The sequence below is a fragment of the Zingiber officinale genome, chromosome 8B, assembly GCF_018446385.1.
Source record: "Zingiber officinale cultivar Zhangliang chromosome 8B, Zo_v1.1, whole genome shotgun sequence".
NCBI classification, from domain to species: Eukaryota; Viridiplantae; Streptophyta; class Magnoliopsida; order Zingiberales; family Zingiberaceae; genus Zingiber; species Zingiber officinale.
Window position 1 is genome coordinate 59,699,353 of NC_056001.1, and position 25,083 is coordinate 59,724,435.

At 45.2% G+C, this 25,083-nt stretch overlaps 1 protein-coding gene across 1 annotated transcript; it reads left to right on the forward strand.

Moving 5' to 3' along the window:
• The first annotated feature begins 17,158 nt into the window (after window positions 1-17,158).
• LOC122014922 (alpha,alpha-trehalose-phosphate synthase [UDP-forming] 6-like) lies at window positions 17,159-21,318 on the forward strand. The gene is made up of 3 exons (XM_042571443.1): window positions 17,159-19,498; window positions 19,578-19,851; window positions 20,802-21,318. Exons 1-3 carry the CDS (start codon window positions 17,496-17,498, stop codon window positions 21,114-21,116), a joined length of 2,592 nt encoding a protein of 863 aa, XP_042427377.1. The 5' UTR covers window positions 17,159-17,495; the 3' UTR covers window positions 21,117-21,318.
• The last annotated feature ends 3,765 nt before the right edge of the window (window positions 21,319-25,083 follow it).

Below are 25,083 nucleotides of genomic sequence, written 5' to 3' on the forward strand. Positions count from 1 at the left end.
TCTTGTCCCATATACAAGATGAAGATGAAGAAGCCTCCACCTCTAGGATTGAGGGGGAGCGACTTTTGTTGACACCGGATCAAGAAGAAGGAGAAGCTTCTACATCCGGGTCAAACGGAGAAGAAGATGATGCATCCTCCAAAAATCAAGAGACATCAAATGGAGGATCAAGTGTTATCCCTACATGCGAAAGTAAATATATTTCAATTAAAAATAAAAATCATATTATATATTTTGAGTGTAGGGAACATGGGTACTACAAGAGTAAGTACTCTAAATTAATCAAGAAGAAGGGTCAAATGACACCAAAGGGCAAGGAGAAGCCTAAGGAGACCGCCCCCACAACTAAGAAGAGCAAGGAGCACATTGTGTGCTTCTTGTGTAATAAAAAAGGGCATTATCAGAGCCAATGTCCAAAGGAGAAGAAAGTGGTCAAAGCTAAAGGAGGAAGCACAAGTCAAGGGGGAGCTTCCAAGGTAAAACCCAAGGTATCATTTATTGAGCCTACCCCTTTAAATAATGGTAAAAAGCATGCTAGCTCTAATTTACTTCATTTTAATACTATTTACCATAAAAATAGAAAGCATGATAGCTTTAAGGAAAAACATGTAGCTCTTCATGCTAAAATTACCACACCTAAGGTTAGGAAGGTAGATAAAAATTTAGGCAAGAACTCTAAGGATTTTAGTTATAAGTCTAAAAATAAAAATGCTCAAGGACACAATAAAAAACCAAAATCTAGGGATTTATGGGAAAAAAATCAAGTCTTGAGGTCAAAGCTTGATAAAATTCAAAAGACCTTAAAAAGTATGGAAAATATCCTAAAAGGAAAAAAGAGTATAAAATAGGTCTAGGAGCACATAAGTCATCCAATGGTCATAGGGGTTTGGGATACAAACCTAAAACCAAGAAGAATGTGCCTTCTTATCATAGGGTTCCATATAGCTATGGAACCAACCCTAGGTCTAGCGGTCAAGTCAAGGATACAAGGGAAGTTATCTCTAGGAGTATCTTTGCAACAATAAATGTGACTAAGACTTCTAAGAGGTCTAAGAAAGTCACTAAGAAGGTCACAACGGAAGCAATCCCTAGAGTTGACATAGAAAATGTGACCAAGGCTTCTAAGAAGCCTAACAAGGTCATTAGGAAGGTATCTAGGGAAGTTATCCCTAGTGAATACCTAGAGCATCCAAGGAGCACTAATAGGTTTTGGGTTCCTAGGAGCATTTTCTCTACCCCTTAGATGGGTTAGAGAGTGTCAACTTTAAGTGGAAGGATAGTTAATCCAACCTTAATGAAGTTGATACTCGAAGAACATTTTCAAGGTTTTTATTAACCTTTGAAAATGAAATAGATTACTTGTTTACTCTTTGTAAGAGTAAAATGTGCCAAAAATTCAAGAAATATGCTTAATTTTAAATTGACACAATTAATCAAGTACAATAGAAATGTCAAGTTGGGTTTTGATATTTTCTTAAGAAGATATGGGCAAATCTAGGATTACTTTTAGATTTAGCTAAGAATTTAAGGATACTTAGAAAGACAATCTAGGTATATTTTATTTATACAAATTTCCATGCTTTATTTGCCCATCACATGTCATGACACCATTTTTGCATTCATGCATTATTATGAAAAACATAAAAATATCATGTCATGTCATACATACATCACGTAGTTATAGCAAATTTTCTTTTGAAAATTATTCATTTTGATATATGCTATAAATCATCATGCATTATTTTTACTTTTTTACAATTAAGGACAAATGACATATACTAACAAGTAACATCCTAGGTGGATGTTCATAATCCAAAATGCCTAGATAGATATGCATGATCCCTAGTTTAGGGTAAAATCAAACTTTACATCTCACAAAGATCTATAAGGTGACTTATATGCATGTTAGTACACATTAAATACAAGTGATATGTTAGGATGATGAACAAAACTCAAGATGTTGATTTAGTGCATCTAGTTGTGTTTTGGTTTCATCAAAACATATAGTTATATGTATTCCAATCATTGGGAAAGCTAATGTACAAGTCATGTACATTGAGCCCAAAGAACATGATTGGATATTGACTTTGAAAATGATTTTAAATACATTTTGGAAAACCTTGGTGAAGACTATCTTTTGATAGTAATCATCATTGAAAAGTTAAACACAAACTAGAAGAAAACATTAAAGATTTTACAAGTTTTTAAGTTTGTGTCAATCTTTGAAAATAGGAAGTATTTTCATAGAAAACTATTTTTCCTTGATAGTATATACCCTAAATAATGTCTACAATAATTTTCATGATTTTTAGAATTTTGTATAATTTTTGGGGAGTTTCTGAAATTCACTGAAATTGAATTTCAGGTTTTCAGTGCTCCAATCGATCACCCGATCGATTGGAGTGCCTCAATCGATCGGGTGATCGATTGAGAGGGATGTTTTTGCGAGCAGAAGCTCGCTGGATCGATTCTTCAATCGATTCAAACATCCTGAATCGATCCATTGATCGATTGAACAAGTTTCAATCGATTGGAACCCAACCCCAAATCGATTGGGAATGTTGATTTTGGCTGGGAAAGCTTAATTTCAGCATTTTAAACCATTTTTAGTCTAGGTAACCATTCCTAATCCCTTGAACCCTACTTGTATAATTTAGAGGGAGTTTTCATGATGAAAACAAGATTGGATTGGTTAAGAGAAACTAAGTAGAGGTTTAAGTTGAGGTTTGGTTTCAATTTAGAATTTTTGAACCTCAAAACTTCTAAATTTGGGGTTCCTAAATATTTGGGGATTCCAAGTCATTGTTGGTGCAATGACAGAAGATTGAAGCATGTCTTTAGGGGGAGTCACTTTTTAAGGACATGGAACTTAGTTTCTAAAACCATTGAAGGTGATTAAACCTTCGTTTAGAAAAACAATGCTCAAGGATGAGCGTTGAAAAACAATGGAGAGTGGATATCTTCATTGTGGGGTTATGGATGCTCTAGGATGAGCATCATAACGTGGAATAATGCTTTAGGGTGAGCATTTCATATAGTGAAGAGTATGAGACCTTTATTGTTGGATTGGTTAATGCTCAAGGGTGAGCATTGAATACAGTGAAGGGTGTGGGACCTTCGTTGTAATGTTATGTCCAACGAGTGAAGTTATGACCAACGGTGAGTAACTCTTCAGGGGGAGAGTTCTTTTTTGTGTGTGCCAATAGGGGGAGAATATAGGGTTTAAGTTAGACATTCATTACCTAAAGAGGGAGTTTGCTCTCTAGGAAAGAGGGAGAATGAAGGAAACTCACATTCATGCCTTGGCATGAAACGAAATTGAGGCTATGGAATTAGCCTAACTTAAATGTATTGTCAAATATCAAAAAGGGGGAGATTGTTGGTGCAATATTCTTCTTTGGGTCAAGGTTGACCTGGTTGACTAAGCTTGAGAAGGCTCAAGCTTGAGTCTTGATGTTTGAGTTTCGATGTTTGACAATACATGGAGATTGACAATACATGGAGATTGCAGGTGCAATCGTTCATTTGGGGAGATTGTTGGTACAATTCTCCTCTAGTCAAGGTTAACCAGTTAGATGTGAAGAAGAGTCAGGTAGGTCAAGACTGACTGGATACTTGACTGGGAAGTTTTGGTGAGTGATGTCAGGTGAAAGACCTAGTGAGTGAATCTAGGTAGAAGGAAAATCCTGGTGAGTGAAGCTAGGTAAAAGACCTAGTGAGTGAAGCTAGGCAGAGGAGAAGTCTTGGTGAGTGAAGCCAGGTAGAAGGAAAATCCTGATGAGTGAAGCCAGGTAAAAGACCTAGTGAGTGAAGCTAGGCAGAGGAGAAGTCCTGGTGAGTGAAGCCAGGTAGAAGGAAAATCTTGATGAGTGAAGCCAGGTAAAAGACCTAGTGAGTGAAACTAGGCAGAGGAGAAGTCCTAGTGGGTGAAGCTAGGAAGAAGGAAAATCCTAGTGAGTGAAGCCAGGTGGAAGACCTAGTGAGTGAAGCTAGCCAGTATGAAAACCCTAGTGAGTGAAGCAAGGCTCTAGTGAGTGAAGCCAAGTGGATGGAAAGACCTGGTAAGTGAAGTAAGACACGTGGAAATCTAGGTGGGTCAAGGTTGACCGGATACCTGGTATTGAGAAGTCCAAGTAGGTCAAAGGATTGACCGGATACTTGGCACGAGGAGAAAAGTCCAAGTGGGTCAAAGGAATTAACCAGACACTTGGTGAGGAAGTCCTAGCAGGTTAAGGGTGACTGGATGTTAGGCATGATGTTCCAACAGGTCATGATTGATTGGATGTTGGTTTTAGGGACTTTGGACTTGATTTGGCAAGTGACAAATGAGCCGGATCGATCACCCGATCGATTGACTCATGCCCAATCGATAAGGTGATCGATTGGGCGAGTCCCGCGACATCACTTCCTCCTAATCGATCAGTGGATCAATTGAGAGGGAATCGTCGTCGCACAGAAGCCTTCCCAATCGATTAGCCGATCAATTGGGAGCCTCCAATCGATCGGATGATCGATTGGGAGGCTGGAAATCGCGCGAGAGCTTTGAATCGATCGGGCAATCGATTCAGACTCTTTCCAGAGAGCACAGAGGCACTCTGAATCGATCGACCGATCGATTCAAAGTCTCCCCAATCGATCAAGAGCAAATCAATCGATTGGGATCCGACCGTTGCGCAGGTTATAGCCGTTGGCGAGCGATTTCCTCGGCAGCTCTTCTATTCCTCTTCATGTGATCATAGTGATTTCTCCACAGAGACTCACGCCAGTTCTTGAAGCATTCTTAGAGCAAGGATTGCTGTCCTTCCAAGATCAAGAGGCGCTCAACACAAGAAGAAGAAGCTAAGGTTAGGGTTTATGTTGTAAATCTGGTAAGATCTTACTTGTATTTACTTCTCTTTCTTTCTTCTTATACTGAGAGTGTTGTAAGGTTTCTCCGCCTTCGGTAGTTATCTTAAAGGAGTGCTTTCATAGTGGAGAGTGCTAGTGTGTGTGGATCCTTGGATTAGTCACCTCTTCTTGAGGTGGATACTAAGTAAATCCTTGTGTTAGCTTTGTATGTTTGTTTCTTGTTCTATCCGCTGCACATCATCACTAAGAAATAAGCAATGACGAGCGCGACGAGCTATTCATCCCACCTCTAACATATTTCAACCCTAACAAATCCGTCTTGATAATTACAAAACCCAGAGACAGAGCCACCCTTGGCTAAGGTGAGCTCTAGCCACACTTATTTTTTAAAAATTATAATTAAAATTTTATTTCGACCCATCATAATTTTATTTCATCCCTTATTTCCCTCTTAATTTTCTGTCAGTCTTTATTTCTCCCTATTACATCGTTGTTTGCTAAAAATTTTAATTAAACATAAATGCCCCTTTATTCCACATTGACTTCACTTCCCGAGAGCAACTTCACCTCCACACACAAGATGCTTTATCTGTAGCACGAGCAGTTGGCGCCGCAACTTGACAAACACAACCTTCACTACAGTCGTTGCCCTCCTCGCAGGCATTCGGCTACGACTCGACGTGCACAACTGTAATATCCCTTCTCCCTATTATCGTGTGATATCTACGCAATCATCACTGTCGCCGCTGCCCCCATCACCACATCACTTTCACTACTCTCCCCATCGATAGTTTCCTGGTTACTTCTTTCCTTGCCGCAAGCAACGTCGACTCCATCCTGTCGTCACGACTCGCCCATGACTACCGTCATTGGAACACCAACACTGATGATTAGCCCCATATAATTTTAAACCTTGGCTCCGCTCATGAAGAAACCATAGAAATTTTTAAATAAATTAAGTATACAATATGATAACTATGAAATAGAAATCGTTGAGCTTAAAAGCTGCTATGATATTTTTTTCAGCTCTCGGGGCTTTGGTATGGCAGTAAGGGTGCTCAGTTATTTTCCAGGTATTCACGATTCGATTCGTAATTCTAGCATATTTGCATAGATTTTTCCTTCAAATCGGACCATGGGATGATCCACAACCCCATTATGGCTAGATCGTGATCGCAATCTGGCCGTAATTGGTTGTGATCTCCCCTAGATTCATCTTCCCATTTAGATTGTAGTTTGGGTTGGGGCAGGCGGCTGGAGGCCCCCCCCCTCCCCAGCAGCCCGGCCATCCGCCCACTGCGGTGGCCTTGGGACAACCTCCGTTTTCTGTCCCGATCCAAACTCCAATCTGAGTAGGAAGATAAACCTAGCGGAATAATAACCAATTGTGGTCGGATTATATTACGACCATGATTCGACCATAATTAAGTTATAGATCATCCCTGGTCCACGAAAAGTGGACTAGAGGATCCTTCCCCCAACTAAAGGATGTTGGACTTCTAGACTGTTCACTGTATGTACTTCCCGATTTACTCCAACAATCGATGGAAAATTTTTATAGGACAGGCTAGTCACCCAGCTTAACGCAATCTAACTTAGTTAATTATTTTTTAATTTTTAATAAAAAGGTACTTTTTAGCCGAGTTAGTAACGACAGATTTGTAGTAATAAGGACACGTTTTTTGCTATGTCTCAAAGATGTCTCTTGGGGCGTAGCTGAATTGACTCAAATAGCTGATTTGTATCAATAATAAGTATTCAAGATGCGACTAAAGTAAATAATTTTCTCATTTAGAGAGCTGTTCACTGTCTAATTTAGAGCATCCACACAATGGGAGCTCTTGTCTACGTGGCTGTAGTGAGCTCCTTCATGTCTACCAGAAGCGGCTCCTTGTCCCCATTTTTTTTTTAAATTTTGTTTTAAGTTTAGTATTTTTAAATAATAAAATATTAAAAAATAATAAATTTTGAGAAAATGTGGAACCTATAAGTTGGGAGTTTTTTTTTCTAAAAAATGTGTAAAATTTTTTATTTTTAACATCATACATAATAAAAATAATTATGAAAAAATTTCAAGATTATGAACGAGGATAGATCCTCTGATTCGCTTTTTACGGATTTGGAGAAGACCAATTATATGTATTTGATCCTGTCCGAATCACTGAACCAACGGACGCTGGGCACGTGGCGCTCTCCTGGCAGCTGACGTAGATCCTCGGCCGGTCGGACGGCGCTCCGGCGGACCTGCACAGTAGTCGGGCCGGGAAGGGGTTCCCGGCGACGACCCTCCGACGCTCAAGTCAGGCAAGCAAGCAGTGAAAAAGTGGCTCTCCTAATATTAGAACGCGTACCTCCGGCGAAGGATGAGGGCCTTTATATAGGGCAGCGGAGAAGCGAGTGTGCACATACCGAGGTATACACGTGTCTGCGGCCCATACCCCAGTAAGGGCTTGTCAGTGAGCTTACCTGACTCATACTGCTACAGTCCAAGCATGTCCTCGATGGGATAGCGGAACCCTCTGTCATAAGATTTGAAATATGGCCTACACGTGGAACATACCCGCTGTCAGAAAAAGGTGTCACTTGTCCTTTTGCCTTTACTCCCCGGAGAGAGTCCGGACGGCCCGCTTCCGTGACATCCGGCCGGACGTATGCGGTGGTTTACTTAGGGAGGTTCTCAATCACGTGCTTTGTGGAGACTATTAGCAGTATGCTACCTGATCATTTTGGCCGAGCGTGCAATCCGATCGGCTCTGCGATCTCGTCCGCTGAGCGCCGGAACCCTGACTTTCGACGAGACGCCTTTAACCATCAACTAGACACCGGCTGGCCGCCCGGCCGGTCGAACCCTCCCCTCTCCGCCCGGCCACCTGCCACTTTGACTTACACGTGGCGTTGACCCCACCGGACGGGGGGGCCCCTGTTCTTACAACCGGATCACTTGCCTCCCCTTCAAGTCTAGTCGAAGGAGGTGATTAGTCTGACTGACTGGACTACTAGCTTAGCCGGTCGGCACCTTCAGGCACTCCTGCTCCGCTCGGCTTCCCGTAGGGACGGCCGTAAGGTCAGTCAATCCACAACCTTCCTTGGATCTCCTCGTAACCTGCGCCAATCCTCGACATTAAGGCTGAGCATGCGCTCATTAAATGCCTCGAATGGCTGAATGCCACGTGGCGCACTGTCGACATCGTACGGTGGAGGCGGCGTGGGGCTTTGATGGGATCGAGGCGGTTCGAAATGGACAGCGCGATGTGCACTTTGACTCCCGACTGAAGATCTGCTACCAGAGGCCGACCGCCCGACCGTGCCCGAGCATACCATCACCTTGAAGGGGCCCCTAGCTGAGATGTGAGCCGACGCTCGGGCGCACGTCGCGCTGATCCCCCTTCGGAACTTGGCCAATAGCCACATGCAAGAGGCCACGGGGGTAAGTCCGCTTTCTTCGAAGTTTTGTACACATTGTTTCCGATCGACCACTAATAACTCTAATTTTCTTTTGCCAGAGATGGGTGGAGGAGATTGCAGTCTCCAATCGTTTAGCCCTGGTGGATGAGGAGTTAAGGCAACTGAAGGCGGCGTGCGGTCCGTCCGGCTCTCAAGGCCCGTCTTACTCCGAGCTACAGAAGGAGCTGAAGAAGGCTCAGGATCTGCTGGTGGCCGAGCAGAGGAAGACGGCCGATTAGGCTCACGCCCTGGCCGAGTCCGAGCGACAAGTCAAGTCGCTTGACACAAAATTAACCCTGGCCACCACTCGGAAAAATACGGCCATCTCCGATCTGGAGAAAAAGAACGTGGAGGCTCGGGGCCTGGAGCTGAAGGTAAAGGAGCTGATGGAGCAGCTCGACAGGGAGAAGGCGGGCCGCTCGACCGACGCGGACAAGCTTCAGAATCTGAATGAGGCCCTTACTAGCTCCCAGGCAGTTTTCAAAGAATATCAAGATGCCGAGCCGAGTCGAATCGCTGCCTTAAGGCAGAGCTACATCCGCTCGCCTGAATTCTCGGAGAAAATCTGCGAGCGGATGTACACAGCCTTCGACTTGGCCATGACCGCCACCACCACTTATCTGAAGTCTAAAGGTCTTCTTCCGGAGTCCACTACTATTCCGGCCGGCGATCAAGTGGTGCTCTTGGAAAGTATCCCCAAGGACCTTTATGACTACATTGAGTAGACTGTCTCTATATGTAATTAGGTCGCTCGGCCAAAAATGGATCTTTTTTTGTAATTAGGTCGCTCGGCCTAAAGTTTTAATCTTAATGCAACGCTTTTCTTTCACGTACTGTCTTTTTTCTAGTGAATATGTATGTTGCCCACTCGCCTATTATCACCTCTCGGGTATTCGAAAGGTTACCAAGTGTTTGACGTTGCTCTTCCGCTCGGCTTAATACGTAATATTTCTAAATATTCCGCTTTGACGTCGGTCGAATACCTTTAGGTGCTGGGCCGAGCGGAACGTAGAGATGATCTACCACTATTGGAGGCGAATTTCTGGGGCAGTTGCATTCTTTTAATTGACATATTCCGCTCGGCGAGTTTATAGACGCCGGCTCGTCTCTCGATATTTAACGTCGGAGCTCGACGGTCTTCCGCTCGGAAGGTTTATAGACGCCGGCTCGTCTCTCGATTTTTAACGTCGGAGCTCGACGGTCTTCCGCTCGGAAGGTTTATAGACGCCGGCTCGTCTCTCGATTTTTAACGTCGGAGCTCGACGGTCTTCCGCCGGAAGATTTATAGACGCCTCGTCCTCTCGATTTTTGCGCCGGATCGGGCTTTTCCGCTCGGAAGGTTTATAGACGCCGCCTCGCCTCTCGATTTTTAACGCCGGAGCTCGGCGGTCTTCCGCTCGGAAGGTTTATAGGCGCCGCTCTCGATTTTTAACGTCGGAGCTCGACGGTCTTCCGCTCGGAAGGTTTATAGACGCCGGCTCGTCTCCTGATTTTTAATGTCGGAGCTCGACGGTCTTCCGCTCGGAAGGTTTATAGATGCTGGCTCGTCTCTCGATTTTTAACGTCGGAGCTCGACGGTCTTCCGCTCGGAAGGTTTATAGACACCGGCTCATCTCTCGATTTTTAACGTCGGAGCTCGACGGTCTTCCGCTCGGAAGGTTTATAGATGCCGGCTCGTCTCTCGATTTTTAACGTCGGAGCTCGACGGCCTTGGGCTAATCCTTAACACAGCCGCTCGGCAGACACACTAGCCATCCTTTTAATTCATTTCTGTTTCTTGCATTACAAGGACATGGGCGACTAGAATATACACAAAAATGAGTTACACCAGTGCACCTTTCATCCGGCACGATAAGGCTGGAGATGATTTGCACTCCATGGCCGATCCAGCTGCCGTCCGTCTTCATCCTCCAAATAGTAAGCGCCCGAGCGGAGCTTTTCGATAACCTTGAAGGGGCCCGCCCAAGGAGCTTCCAGTTTGCCGACGTCGCCGACCGGCTTGACTCTCTTCCAGACAAGGTCGCCGACCTGGAATGATCTGGGGATTACGCGCCGGTTGTAATTTTGCTTCATCCTCTGCCGGTACGCCATCAGCTGGACGGAAGCCTTGGCTCGCTCTTCGTCGACCAAATTCAGCTCCATGTTCCTCCGCTCGGCGTTGCCTTCATCGTAACTCTGGATCCGGACGGATTCGACACCGACTTCGACGGGAATCACCGCTTCGCCGCCATACACCAAATGGAAGGGCGTGACGCCAGTTCCTTCCTTCGGGGTCGTTCGGATGGCCCATAGGACGCCCGACACTTCATCAACCCAACTTCCTCCCAAATGGTCGAGCCGAGCGCGCAGAATACGAAGAATTTCCCGATTGGCTACTTCGGCTTGACCGTTGCTTTGGGGATAGGCTACAGAGGTGAAGTGTTGCTCAATGCCGAAGCTTTTGCACCAATCTTCGAGCAATTTTCCTGTGAACTGCCGCCCGTTGTCGGAAATAAGTCGACGAGGGATGCCGAACCGACAGATGATGTTCTTCCAGATGAACTTCTTGACCATCTGCTCGGTGATCTTAGCTAGCGGCTCGGCCTCCACCCACTTGGAAAAATAATCAACCGCCACCAATAAAAATTTCCGCTGTCCGATTGCCATAGGGAACGGACCCACAATATCCATTCCCCACTGATCAAACGGACATGAGACTGTTGATGCCTTCATTTCCTCCGCCGGTTGGTGGGAGACATTGTGATACTTCTGGCAGGATAGGCACGTCGACACGGTCCGAGCGGCGTCTGCTTGTAAGGTTGGCCAGAAGTATCCGGCCAGCAGGATCTTCTTAGCTAGTGATCGTCCGCCCGGATGCCCACCACACGATCCTTGATGCACTTCTTGGAGGATGTAAGCCGAGTCTTCCGAGCTCACGCATTTCAACAGCGGGCGAGAGAAAGCCTTCTTATAGAGCTCATCACCAATGAGTGTGAACCGACCGGCTCTCCTCCTTAACAGCTCGGCTTCATTCCGGTCGGACGGGGTGGCGCCCAAGCGTAAAAACTCCGTGATAGGTATCCTCCAGTCGCTCGGCCACGTGAGGTCCTCCATCCGGTCGACGTGCGCCACCAAAGATACTTGTTCAATTGGCTGCTGGATGGCGATCGGCGTTATTGAGCTTGCAAGTTTGGCTAACTCATCAGCCGCTTGGTTCTCCGCTCGGGGTATCTTCTGGACAATAACTTCTCTGAAGTTGGCACTAAGTTTCTCGAAGGCTTGAGCGTAAAGCTTGAGTCGAGCGTTGTTGATTTCAAAAGTACCCATGAGCTGCTGAGCGGCCAATTGGGAGTCTGAATGAAGCCTTACCCGTCAGGCCCCTACATGCCGAGCGGCCTGTAAGCCAGCTATAAGGGCTTCATATTCTGCCTCATTATTCGTAGCTCTATAATCCAGCCGGACGGATAAGTGCATCTCCTCTTCTTGGGGAGACAGCAATAAGACACCAATACCGCTCCCGAGCCGAGTGGAGGATCCATCTACAAATACCTTCCACATGGCTTCGGGCTCTGGTCTTTGTACCTCGGTGACGAAATCCGCCAAGGACTGCGCTTTTATCGCCGACCGGGGCTGGTATTGAATGTCGAACTCGCTCAACTCGATTGTCCATTTGATGAGCCGTCCGGACGCTTCGGGATTCAACAGCACTCTTCCCAACGGGCTATTCGTCCGGACGATGATAGTATGAGCCAAGAAATAAGGACGGAGGCGCCGAGCAGCGAGGACCAAAGCGAAAGCAAGTTTCTCGAGCCCGGTGTAGCGAGATTCAGCATCTTTTAAAATATGGCTCAGAAAATACACTGGCTCTTCTCCGCTCGGTCTTACTAATGCTGAACCGACGGCTTGTTCAGTAGAAGATAAGTAGATACAAAGTGGCTCACCCGCAGCTGGCTTGGCTAGTACCGGAAGAGAATTCAAATATGTCTTCAGATCTTCGAACGCCCGATCGCATTCTTCGTCCCATTGAAACTTGGTGGCTTTGCGCAAGATTTTAAAGAAAGGCAGGCTCCGGTCGGCGGATTTGGAGATGAACCTAGACAGGGCAGTTATCCGACCGGTCAAACGCTGCACTTCCCTCAGATTTCTTGGAGGCGGCATGTCTTGTAAAGCTTTCACCTTGCTGGGATTTGCTTCAATACCCCGCTCGGTCACTGTGTAACCTAAGAAGCGTCCTCCTTTTGCTCCGAATAGACACTTCTGGGGATTTAGTTTAACGCCATACCTCCTCAGTGTTCGGAAAGTTTCCTTCATGTCTTCCAAGAGGTCGGCCGCTCGGACGGATTTGATAAGAATGTCGTCCACGTATACTTCTAGATTCCGCCCGATCTGCTCTCTGAACACTTTGTTCATCAAGCGTTGATACGTGGCTCCCACGTTCTTCAATCCGAACGGCATCACCTTATAGCAATAGGTGCCGTCGGCTGTAACGAAGCTAACTTTTTCTTGATCTTCCCGAGCGAGCGGCACTTGATGATAACCTTGGTAAGCATCAAGCATACATATTAATTCGCAGCCGGCCGTAGAGTCCACCAACTGATCTATCCGGGGCAGAGGATAAAAATCTTTCGGGCAAGCTTTGTTGAGATCCCGAAAATCTATGCACACTCTCCACTTGTTGCCTGGCTTGGAGACTAATACTACGTTAGCCAACCAGCTCGGGAACTACACCTCGCGTATATGGCCGGCCTCCAGAAGCTTCTCAACTTCCGCCCGGATGATGACATTCTGCTCGACGCTGAAGTCCCATTTTCTTTGCTTTACTGGCCGAGCGTCCGGTCGGACGTGGAGCTCATGTTGTGCTATACTTGGTGAAATTCCGGGCAGCTCATGTGTCGACCAGACGAAGACATCATGGTTTCTTCGGAGACATTGGATCACCTCCTCTTTCTGATTCGCCTCCAAATCGGACGCGATGAAGGTCGTGGCCTCCGATCGGGTCGGGTGTATCTGCGCTTCCTCTTTTTCTTCGTAAACTAAAGAGGGAGGCTTTTCAGTGATGGCGTTTACCTTGATCCGGGGCGTCTTCCGAGCGGAATTGGCTTCTGCTAGGACCATCTCGATGTAGCATCGCCGAGCGGCCAGTTGATCTCCCCGTACTTCTCCCACTTTGTCATCCACGGGGAACTTGATCTTCTGGTGGAAGGTGGAGACGGCCGCCCAGAATTCGCTGAGAGCTGGTCGCCCCAATATGACGTTGTATGCCGACGGAGAGTCCACCACGACAAAGTTTGCTGTGCGCGTCCTTCTGAGCGGCTCCTCTCCCAGAGATATGGCCAGACGGATCTGTCCGACCGGCTGAACTTCATTGCCCGTAAACCCGTAAAGGGGGGTTGTCATGGGCAGCAGCTCGACTCGATCAATTTGCAGTTGATCGAATGCTTTTTTGAATATTATATTGACCGAGCTCCCTGTGTCAATAAAAACGCGGTGAATAGTGTAGTTGGCTATTACCGCTTTGATGAGAAGGGCGTCATCATGGGGGACTTCAACTCCTTCCAAGTCCCTGGGTCTGAAACTAATTTCTGGTCCGCTCGCCCGTTCCTGACTGCAGCTGACCGCATGGATCTGGAGCTGTCGGACGCTCGCCTTTCTTGCTCGGTTAGAGTCACCTCCGGTCGGTCCGCCAGCAATGATGTTGATCTCGCCTCGGGCAGTGTTACTTCTATTTTCTTCATCCCGAGCGGACGGTCGAGACCGTTCTCTAGACATTCGGCGATTCTCACGCCTTGGAGAGCGATGCCGATCGGGCGTCTGTTGTTTTCGCCTGTCAATTTGAGTCCGATCGGCTTCATGAGTTCTCTGTTGCCTATCGGATGAGGGAGATCGTCGACTACCATTCCGGGGAACGGGTTGAGCAATCAAGGGAAGACTTCGACAATCCCTGGTATTGTGGGTGTCCGTGCGGTGGAATGAGCAGAACATGAGAGTCCATTTCTTCTTTGGCTTGGGCCGCTCGGCCGCTACTTCTTGCACGTGGGACCTCCCATGGGGGGAGCGGATTGCTTCGGCCCTCGGTCCTCTCGGCGATTGATGAGCGGTGTGAGGCTTCCGCTCGGCAGGTGGAGCCCGATCAGTTGGGGTTTCCTTTCTTCGAGCCGCCTGGGCTTCCTCCACGTTGATGTACTCGTTGGCTCGGTGTAGCATGTGGTCATAGTCTCGCGGCGGCTTCCGAACGAGCGAGCGGAAGAAGTCCCCGTCCACGAGGCCTTGTGTAAATGCGTTCATCATTGTCTCTGAGGTGGCTGTTGGAATGTCCATGGCCACTTGATTGAACCGCTGGATATAAGTTTTGAGCGGCTCGCGAGCCTCTTGCTTGATGGCGAATAGGCTCACGCTAGTCTTCTGGTAGCGCTGACTACTGGCGAAGTGGTGGAGGAAGGCCGTTCGGAAGTCTTTGAAGCTTGAGATAGATCCGTCCGGCAATCTCCGAAACCACCGTTGAGCCGACCCAGAGAGGGTGGTGAGGAAAACTCGACACTTGACCCCATCTGTGTATTGATGCAGGGTTGCCGTGTTATCAAACTTGCCCAAATGATCATCCGGATCGGTGGTTCCATTGTATTCGTCGATCGTCGGAGGCACGTAGTGCTTGGGCAGAGGGTCCCGTAGAATAGTCTCTGAAAATTGGCGATTAATCCGCTCGGGCGATGAGTCCGCTTGAGGGGCTTTTCCTTTTCTGTCTTTTCTAGGCATTTCATCCGAAGAAGATCCCCGATCTCTATTGGTTGCTGCAGCTTCGGGGGTGCGGAATAGGGCCCGATGAAATGCAACGGTGGCCTGCGGTGCTTCTGCTCGGCCACCAGATGCGGACGTTGCTTGCTGCTCCGGCCGCTCGGCTGCTGCTTTCTGTTTTTGCTCCACAAGCTTGGCGGCCCTCAACTCGATCAGAGCGTCGAGTTCCTCCGAGGAAAGCGTCACCGTGTGTTGTCGTCCAACCTCGTCCATTGTTCCGTTCGGATGCAGGAGCGTTCCCACAGACGGCGCCAAATTGATCATGTCTGAATCGCTGAACCAACGGACGCTGAGCACGTGGCGCTCTCCTGGCAGCTGACGTAGATCCTCGGCCGGTCGGACGGCGCTCCGGCGGACCTGCATAGTAGTCGGGCCGGGAAGGGGTTCCCGGCGACGACCCTCCGACGCTCAAGTCAGGCAAGCAAGCAGTGAAAAAGTGGCTCTCCTAATATTAGAACGCGTACCTCCGGCGAAGGATGAGGGCCTTTATATAGGGCAGCGGAGAAGCGAGTGTGCACATACCGAGGTGTACACGTGTCCGCGGCCCATACCCCAGTAAGGGCTTGTCAATGAGCTTACCTGACCCATACTGCTACAGTCCAAGCATGTCCTCGATGGGACAGCGGAACCCCCTGTCATAAGATTTGAAATATGGCCTACACGTGGAACATACCCGCTGTCAGAAAAAGGTGTCACTTGTCCTTTTGCCTTTACTCCCCGGAGAGAGTCCGGACGGCCCGCTTCCGTGACATCCGGCCGGACGTATGCGGTGGTTTGCTTAGGGAGGTTCTCAATCACGTGCTTTGTGGAGACTATTAGCAGTATGCTACCTGATCGTTTTGGCCGAGCGTGCAATTCGATCGGCTCTGCGATCTCGTCTGCTGAGCGCCGGAACCCTGACTTTCGACGAGACGCCTTTAACCATCAACTAGACACCGGCTGACCGCCCGGCCGGTCGAACCCTCCCCTCGTTGCCCGGCCACCTGCCACTTTGACTTACACGTGGCGTTGACCCCACCGGACGGGGGGCCCCTGTTCTTACAACCGGATCAGTATTGATTAGGGTTGTAAATGAGTTGAGTTCAGTTAAGATTTGGGGTGTTCAAGCTTATTTGATAAGGTAGTCAAGTCGAACCGAGCCGAGCTTAAAATGAACTAAGCTTTTGAAATGATTGTTCAAGTTTGACTTGGTTTATTTTTTATGAGCTTAAGCTTATTTGAAACTTGACTTGAGCTTGACTTGTTTAGATGTTATCGAGCTCTTAATTCAAGCTTGAGCTTGGTTCGAGTTTAGTTTGTTTAAATGTTATCGAGCTCTTAATTCAAGTTTGTTTGATTATTTGAAAACTTTAGTTGTTTGATTAGTTATTGAGCTTGATAAGTTAAACTTATTTATCTATTTTATTTTATTTTATTATTTATTTAACATATTGAAAAGAGTTTTATTAATGAATATACTTTGTGAATATTGTTTACGAACATTGTTCACAAATGTTGTTCACGAATGTTAACGAGCTGAACACATATATGTTCAAATTTATTTATTTAATTTAACGAGTTGTTCAAACTTATTTATTTAATTAATCTTCTATATATTGAATAAATATAAATAAATTTTTATCGAATCAAATATTAAATTTATTTCTAAACATTTAATTTATTTATAGTCCTAATATTGACCGGAATGATGATGTCTATCTATCTTATAAATAGAGGTCATACTCCTGTTAATATATACAAATGATTGCTATTCAGATTGATAAAAAGTGGACAAGAAAACTTGTACTGAGGACTAGGAGGGCTGGCACTTTTTTATTATTGTCCAAAAATAAAAATATTTTTTTAAAAAATTAGCCGGCCCCGCGGATATTTGATATTTGAAAAATCAAGGTGGGGCATATGAGTCATTTAATATCTCAATTATTTCGCCTCGGTTCAAATTGGTCGGATGCAAAGTAACTTACCCAGAGTGCGACTGGATGCCGGTCGGCGGGGCCCGGCTCGGACGTGTAGAGAATTCGAGTCGCTTTCACCTGTGTTCCGGGTGACTTTGCTGTCTGCTGCTGCGCTCTCGCGTCAGTATAAAAGGGGGCAGCATCTCCGAGGAGAGACAAAGGCAGTTCAACCAACATTTCCTTCAATTTTGCTTTGTTTTTCTCTGTTTGTTCTCTTGTTTGGAGCTCGAGATCGAATGGTTTTGGAGATTCTGCGCTTTTGATTGCCATTTTGGGTTTCTCGCTGCGCTTTTTTAGAGATTTCTATGGCGAATTGAGAGCGGTTTTGTCGAGAAATGTCTCGTCTTTGTAGTTTTTGAGCCTGCGGATTTGGGAGCTCTGATGTGGTGGCTGGGAGTTTGATGGTGCTTGCTACTTGCGTCGATCGAGGGTTTGGGGAGGCGGAAGGATCGCTTTGAGCTCAAATTGCTGGAAAAAATGGCGTCGAGGTCGTACTCGAACCTCCTCGAGCTTGCCTCAGGGGAGCCGGCCTCGATCAGCCAGATCCGGCGGCGGATCCCTCGCGTGATGACCGTTGCCGGCATCATCTCCGACTTCGATTCGGACTCCGACTCCGACGGCTCCTCCTCGGCCCCCTCTTCCCCCAGAGACCGCACCATCGTCGTCGCCAACCAGCTTCCCATCAGCGCCCGCCGCCGCACCGACGGGCGAGGATGGGAGTTCTCCTGGGACAAGGACTCCCTCCTCCTCCAGCTCAAGGATGCAATCGGTGACCGCGGATCCGACATGGAGTTCGTGTATGTCGGCTGCCTCCGGGATGAGATCCCTGCCGCCAACCAAGACGAGGTCAGTCAGGTCCTCCTTGAGACATTCAAGTGCGTGCCGGCGTTCCTGCCGCCGGACCTCCTTGTCCGATACTACCACGGCTTCTGCAAGCAACAGCTGTGGCCCCTCTTCCACTACATGCTGCCCCTCTCCCCTGACCTTGGCGGCCGCTTCGACCGCTCCTTGTGGCAGGCCTACGTCTCGGCCAACAAGATCTTCGCCGACAAGATCCTCGAAGTTATCAACCCCGACGACGACTTCGTCTGGGTGCACGACTACCACCTTATGGTCCTTCCCACCTTCCTCCGCAAACGCTTCAACCGCGTCAAGCTTGGATTTTTCCTCCACAGCCCCTTTCCCTCCTCTGAAATCTATAAGACGCTCCCCGTCCGTGAAGAGCTCCTCCGCTCTCTCCTCAACTCCGATCTCATCGGCTTCCATACCTTCGACTACGCTCGCCATTTCCTCTCCTGCTGCGGTCGCATGCTTGGCCTCTCCTACGAGTCCAAGCGTGGCTACATTGGGCTCGAGTACTACGGCCGCACCGTCAGCATAAAGATCCTCCCCGTTGGCATCCACCTAGACCAGCTCAAGTCTGTGCTCAGCCTTCCGGAGACTGAGAAGAAGGTCCAGGAGCTTGTGGAGCAGTTCTTAGACAAGGGACGAGTCATGGTCCTCGGCGTCGACGATATGGATATCTTTAAAGGCATCAGCTTGAAGCTTCTGGCCATGGAGGAGCTGCTCAAGCAGCACCAAGAGTGGCGGGGAAAGATAGTCTTGGTCCAGATAGCAAATCCAGCAAGAGGACGAGGCAAGGGAGTGAAGGAAGTCCAAGCCGAGAGCTTCGCGACAATGAAGCGCATCAACGAGGCCTACGGCGAGCCGCCGGGCTACGATCCCATCATCCTCATCGATGAGCCGCTTCCGTTCTCCCATCGCATAGCTTACTACGTCGTGGCGGAGTGCTGCCTGGTCACCGCCGTGAGAGACGGCATGAACCTTATACCTTATGAATACATCATTTCCAGACAGGGCAACCAGCAATTAGACAATGTCTTGGGTTTGGCCTCACCGGCGCAGAAGAAGAGCATGTTAGTAATATCCGAGTTCATTGGTTGCTCTCCATCTCTGAGCGGAGCTGTCCGTGTCAATCCATGGAACACTGAAGCTGTGGCCGACGCCATGGTCAATGCTCTGGAGATGAAAGAGCAGGAGAAGCAATTCCGACATGAGAAGCACTACAAATACGTGAGCTCACACGATGTAGGCTACTGGGCAAACAGCTTCTTGCAGGATCTGCAGAGGACCTGCAGAGATCATTCGACGAGGAGGAACTGGGGAATTGGCTTTGGATTGGGATTCAGAGTGGTTGCTCTCGATACTAACTTCAGAAAGCTTGCAATGGAGCACATCGTGTCGGCCTACAAGAGAACAAGAACAAGAGCCATCCTTTTGGACTACGATGGCACATTGATGCCCCAGGCATCGATTGACAAGAGACCCAGCACGAAATCGATTGAGATTTTGAACACTCTGTGCTCTGACAAGAACAATGTGGTGTTCCTTGTGAGTGCGAGAAGCCGTGCCACTTTAGGCCATTGGTTTGCTCCTTGTGAGAACTTGGGTGTTGCTGCAGAGCATGGCTATTTCTTCAGGTTTGTTCTCCTTCCAATGAATTCTTCCATTTTGAACCAAAGTGAAATTAGCATGGCAATGACATTAGTTTGCCTTCAGGTTGAAGAGGGATGCAGGGTGGGAAACTTGTGTTCCAGTGGCAGATTTTAACTGGAAACAGATTGCCGATCCTGTGATGAGTTTGTACATGGAAACAACAGATGGTTCCATGATAGATGACAAGGAAACCATGCTTGTTTGGTCATACGAGGATGCGGATCCTGATTTTGGATCTTGTCAGGCTAAAGAACTTCTTGATCATCTGGAGAGTGTGCTAGCCAATGAGCCTGTTTCAGTGAAGAGTGGTCAGCATATAGTGGAGGTCAAACCACAGGTAAGATGCTTGTTTAGTTTAAAATATATGTTTCAGTTATCATAATCTCCAAATTTGAGCTATTATGAAGTTTTTTTCCTGTAATTGTATGTTTACATTAATGTTAGCTTAGATTAAACTATATGCTTGTTGGAGGTCAAGCGACAGGTAAGATGCTTGTTTAGTTTAAAATCCATGTTTCAGTTATCATAATCTCCAAATTTGAGCTATTATGAAGTTTCTGTCTGTAATTGTATGCATATATTAATGCTGGATCAGATTAAGATATATGCGTGTAGTTGTTGGAGGTCAAACCACAGGTTAAGATGCTTGTTTAGTTTAAAATATATGTTTCAGTTATCATAATCTCCAAATTCGAGCTATTTTGAAGTTTTCTCCTGTAATTGTATGCATATATTAAGGTTGGATTACATTAAAATATATGCTTGTTGGAGGTCAAACCACAGGTTAGATGCTTGTTTAGTTTAAATATATGTTTCAGTTATCATAATCTCCAAATTTGAGATATTATGAAGTTTTTGTTTGTAATTGTATGCTTATATTAATGTTGGATTAGATTACACCAAAGCCAAAGAACTCCACCTGTTAAGAAAGATTCATTGCGTTTAGGTCATGACTGCATTAGGAGAAAGCATGATACGAGCCAAGAGGGCGAAAAAAACAATTTCAGAACTAGGAAAATAGTAAAAGAAATAGGAAGAAATGGGTGGTTTCAGTCTCAAGAGTTGATTATGATAGTGTTACCATAACTCTAGAAGCTTAAGCATTTAGGGAGGATTCAGTTTTATCTATTTTTTATTTCGCAACTCAAGAACATGGTCTAACAAGCTACTTTATCATACTTACAAGTTGGTAGCAAGAAAGCTAAACCACAAAAGAGCTGTTTGATATTTCCTTTCTTGAGCAAACAGGCACGCAATTAACGATGAAATTGTTGATAATTCTTTCAGGGTGTGAGTAAGGGTTTGGTGGCTCGGCGCCTTCTTTCGACAATGCAAGAGAGGGGCTTAACACCAGACTTTGTTTTGTGCATTGGAGACGACAGGTCTGATGAAGACATGTTTGAGGTGATCACAACTTCCATACCAAGCACTTCTTCCCTCACCCCCACAACTGAAGTGTTTGCCTGCACTGTGGGTCAGAAGCCAAGCAAAGCGAAGTATTACTTAGACGACACAGCCGAGATTGTTAGGCTGATGCAAGGACTGGCAACCGTCTCCGAGCAAGCACTGAGAACCCAGCAAAATGACCAGATTGATACTTGAACAAATTTGGAGCAACATTTTTTTGTTCTACGAGACAAACTTATTGTGATCAGTATTGTTCTTTTTAGTAGGTATTTGATTGCAGTTTAAGGAAGATCTTCAGTTAATGTTTTGTTGTGTAATATTTAGGTTGGTGCTTGATCTCCATGTCAGAGACAAAGATGAAATATATGGCCATGTTGTTGCTGGATTGCCTATTCAAGTTTTGATTTCTTGTTTGAAACTGAACTTCCATCAGGGTGACTTGTGATGAAAAAGGTGATAATGTTCATCCTAAGTGCCTCTCCAGAGACGCTGAGAGGGGGATGAATAACGTTCGTTGAAGATCGTCAGTTAAAATAAGTTATGCAACGGTAAAAAGAAAGCAAAAAACAACGTTAACAAAGTCAAGTTTTACTTGGTTTGGAGCATGTGACGGCTCCTACTCCAAATCCTACAATCGTTGATCGCTTTCATTGGGCAATCATTATCAGTTCGAATAATGTGTTATAAGTATTGAGTACTAGAACTGAAATAATTGTTACTAACAAACAGAAAGAAAATTGAAATTTTCGTTCTTCAAACTTCCGAGCAGCTTTTCAATGTCGTTGGAGCATTTTCGAAGCAACACATAAGAATGAAACTTGTAGCAGATGATGTTCTGAAGCTGCTGGTCGAAGGCCTTTATATAAGCCCATTCCGGGCGCCTACAGTCCCTCCTGGGCGCCTGGACCATGCTGATGTGGCGAGATCTCGTCGAAACTTGATCCGTCAAGTTTATCCACTTCCGGGCGCCCGAACCTCCTCCGGGCGCTTGGACCGTTGACGTGGGTTCGACCAGTCGTCGCACTCTAACTCAACTTCTGGGTAACTTTTATGGTCCGGGTGCCATGGCCAACTCTGGGCACCCGGACCAACCCCGGGCTCTCGGACCTTCTTTTTCAGCCTTTACTTACTTGCAAAAAAGAGTTACTCTAGGCATAAAAATTATCTTCTAAAACGTAGTTAGCACATTAAAAATATGATAGTAGTAGTAATTATATCTTGTCTCTTCGAGACCAAAATCTAATTAAGGTCTCAGCTTAGGTTTCCCAAATGGACCTAAGTTGGACCGACGCCTACAGTTCCCTCAACCGAAAACGTGCCCTCACTGGATCTCTCCTCCAGTTACTTACCTCCACTTACCAATTATAGTCGCTTGATTTTATCTTTGACCCACTAGGTCTTCCCACTAGTTGTCAGGTCCCGCAGACCTAATTGGACTTCTGATGGTTGTCAGGTCCCACGAACCCAACTGAACTTTCTGCCAGATATAGGGTCCCGTGGACCTATCTAGACTTCGCACCAACTATCAAGTCCCGCGAACCTAGCTGGATTTTAGTATGGTGTTAGGTCCTTCAGATCCGTCAACTCCTGCACACTTGGTAAAGGAATTAGACCATAAAACACTTTAACTTTAAACCACTTGTCATTCATCAAAACCTGAATTAGATCATTGTGCAAATTGCACTAACAATCTTTCTCTTTTTGATGTAATGACAACCTGGGTTAAAGTTAGAACAAATAATATTGAAAAATAATATGTAAAATGCAAACAAATGATCTAAGTTAGTTTTACATTTATTTACTTAATTAAATTTGTTTGTTATTTTTCTACATTAACCCTTAACCTCCCCCATTGGCATTCATAAAAAAAAAAAAAACTAAGGTAAAAGAAAGACAAGCATAAGATATAAAGTCCATCATTAATGCATAAATATATAGGAAAGTAACCACTTCATATATCTTAGATTGAGGTAGAGATTTGAAGTAATTTGTAAATATTTTTAAGAGCATTTTCTAAGATATTTGGCATAGCTATTTTCAAAAAAAAACTTTCAAGAAAATTTCTTCAAAATTTCTAAATGAACTTTTTCAAAAGTTGCTGAATAAACTTTTTTTTTAATTTCTGGAAAAAACTTTCCAAAAAATTCTTAAAAAAATTCTAGGTAAATATTTGCAATGGAAATATTTTCTAAAAAGTTTTCAAAATCTTTGTCATAGAAAAAACTTTCAAAGTAAGTTTGTCAAAAATAATTTTATTGAAAAATTTTATGAGTAAAAGTAATTTCAAAAAAAAATTCAAGGTCATTTTAAAGAGATTTTTTTTTAAAAAAATCTAATAAAGATTTTCAAAGGGAGAAATATTTTCAAAATAATTTTAAAGAGAGTTTTCTAATCAAAATTTTCAAAGTAATGTTTAAAGAAAGAAAATCCAAATTTTAAAATTTCTAATAAATGATTAGGTACTCCCCTAAATTTGATATTGTTATTTAACACAAGAAACACATAATAACTGAAGTGAAAGATAAGTAATATCAAGCATAACGTGATAAGTGAAATAAAACATCTAGTAACTAACATGATAATCAAAAAACAACAAGTCAGGAAAACATAACAGAAACTGAACTACTGAGAAGACGAGGAAGAAGGGTCGGAATCCCAAGATCATAACATGTCCATCAATTTAGTATGACAAGTTAGCCCCTCCTCTCGAAGACCGGAAACATCCTGTCGAAGACCGAAGACCTCCTATCGAAGACGCGTCATGGACGCCTCAAGTCCAGTAACTCTGTCATCTAAAGCACGAGGGGCTGGAGGCGGGGGCAACCCAAAAAGATCATCCATGGGATCATGTATCTCTGCCTCCTCTCCTGAAGCTGGGCCAGGCTAAGACTGGGTTGTGGGGTCAGGCGATGACTGGACTGCAGGATCAGGCTGATGTTGGGCATCTCTCCTCCAAGATAGGACACCCTAATCATCTATATGGACACTAGCTAAGGACAGGTTCCTAGCTAGCTCCTACTATGTCGAACTCATTTATGACGCTGATATCACCCATGGTGACATCAATACCTAATGATGCTAAGTAGGAGGTTAAGATATAACAATAAGACATATGGACCTGCCAGCTAGTGGTAATACCTGCTCAATAAATGATGATATGAAAGATATGCAACTGATATCTATATCTAGCCTCTGACATAATGCATAAAGAATGAATGAATGAAATGGACGTATCATGGCTACATCGCAGGTAGTTAGAAGCAGAATGCACGTGACTAGAACCCTATAGAGGACATAGTCCTTGCAGATCCTAAGGGTGACAAATCTAAACTGGGTTATAGTTGATACACGTTGTCCCCCCAAAAAATATGAGTATATCGTATCAAGCGTAATATGTGAATAAGGATTACCAAATGACAGATCACTATAGGGGTAGCACAAAAAAGGGCACACAGAGGGTCATAATCCTAAAAAGTCTCTAATGATAGTAGGTGATAACGTAATGTTCGTACTAGCGACCATAATGGTGTAGGCAACATCATTAACTTTAACTAAGTTGTTATACAGTTCAACATATAGACCTATATTTACCGAACTAGAGCAATATACTAAACTCTGTAACGTATAATAGTCAATGACCACTATGCAGGAAATGCATGATCACATGAAGAAATGTCTATCTAGAAAGCAATGAAACATATGTAATGGAAGCAAATCTAATCCTAAGTTCGTTTGTTGGAAACCTAGGGTCTATACTAGGAGTTGAAGGACCAACACTAGTATTTGGCCTTTTCCTAATTAACAAACAAAAAATTATAAAAATAAAATTCTAAATTAAAAAAAATAAGTTTAAGTTTAAAATATTACCGACGCATCGTAAATATTTATAAAGAAGTGAGGATCTCGGTTGATACGTAGCAGTACGACTTGAATATCAGAGAAGATAAAAGTTTAAAATTTAGTTTTTCCAAGTTTTTTTTTAAGAGTTCAAATGAAGGACTAAAAAAAAAATCAGAATGAGGCAAGTATAAGGGGCGCTCGCTAGCCCCCTTATAGAGGTGGTCCGGGAGCCAAGACTGTGTCTAGGTGCTTAGATCACATAGCTGAGCAAGGCGCTTGGAGCCCCATACTGGGAGTGCCCCTAGCAAAACCAAGGGCGGGT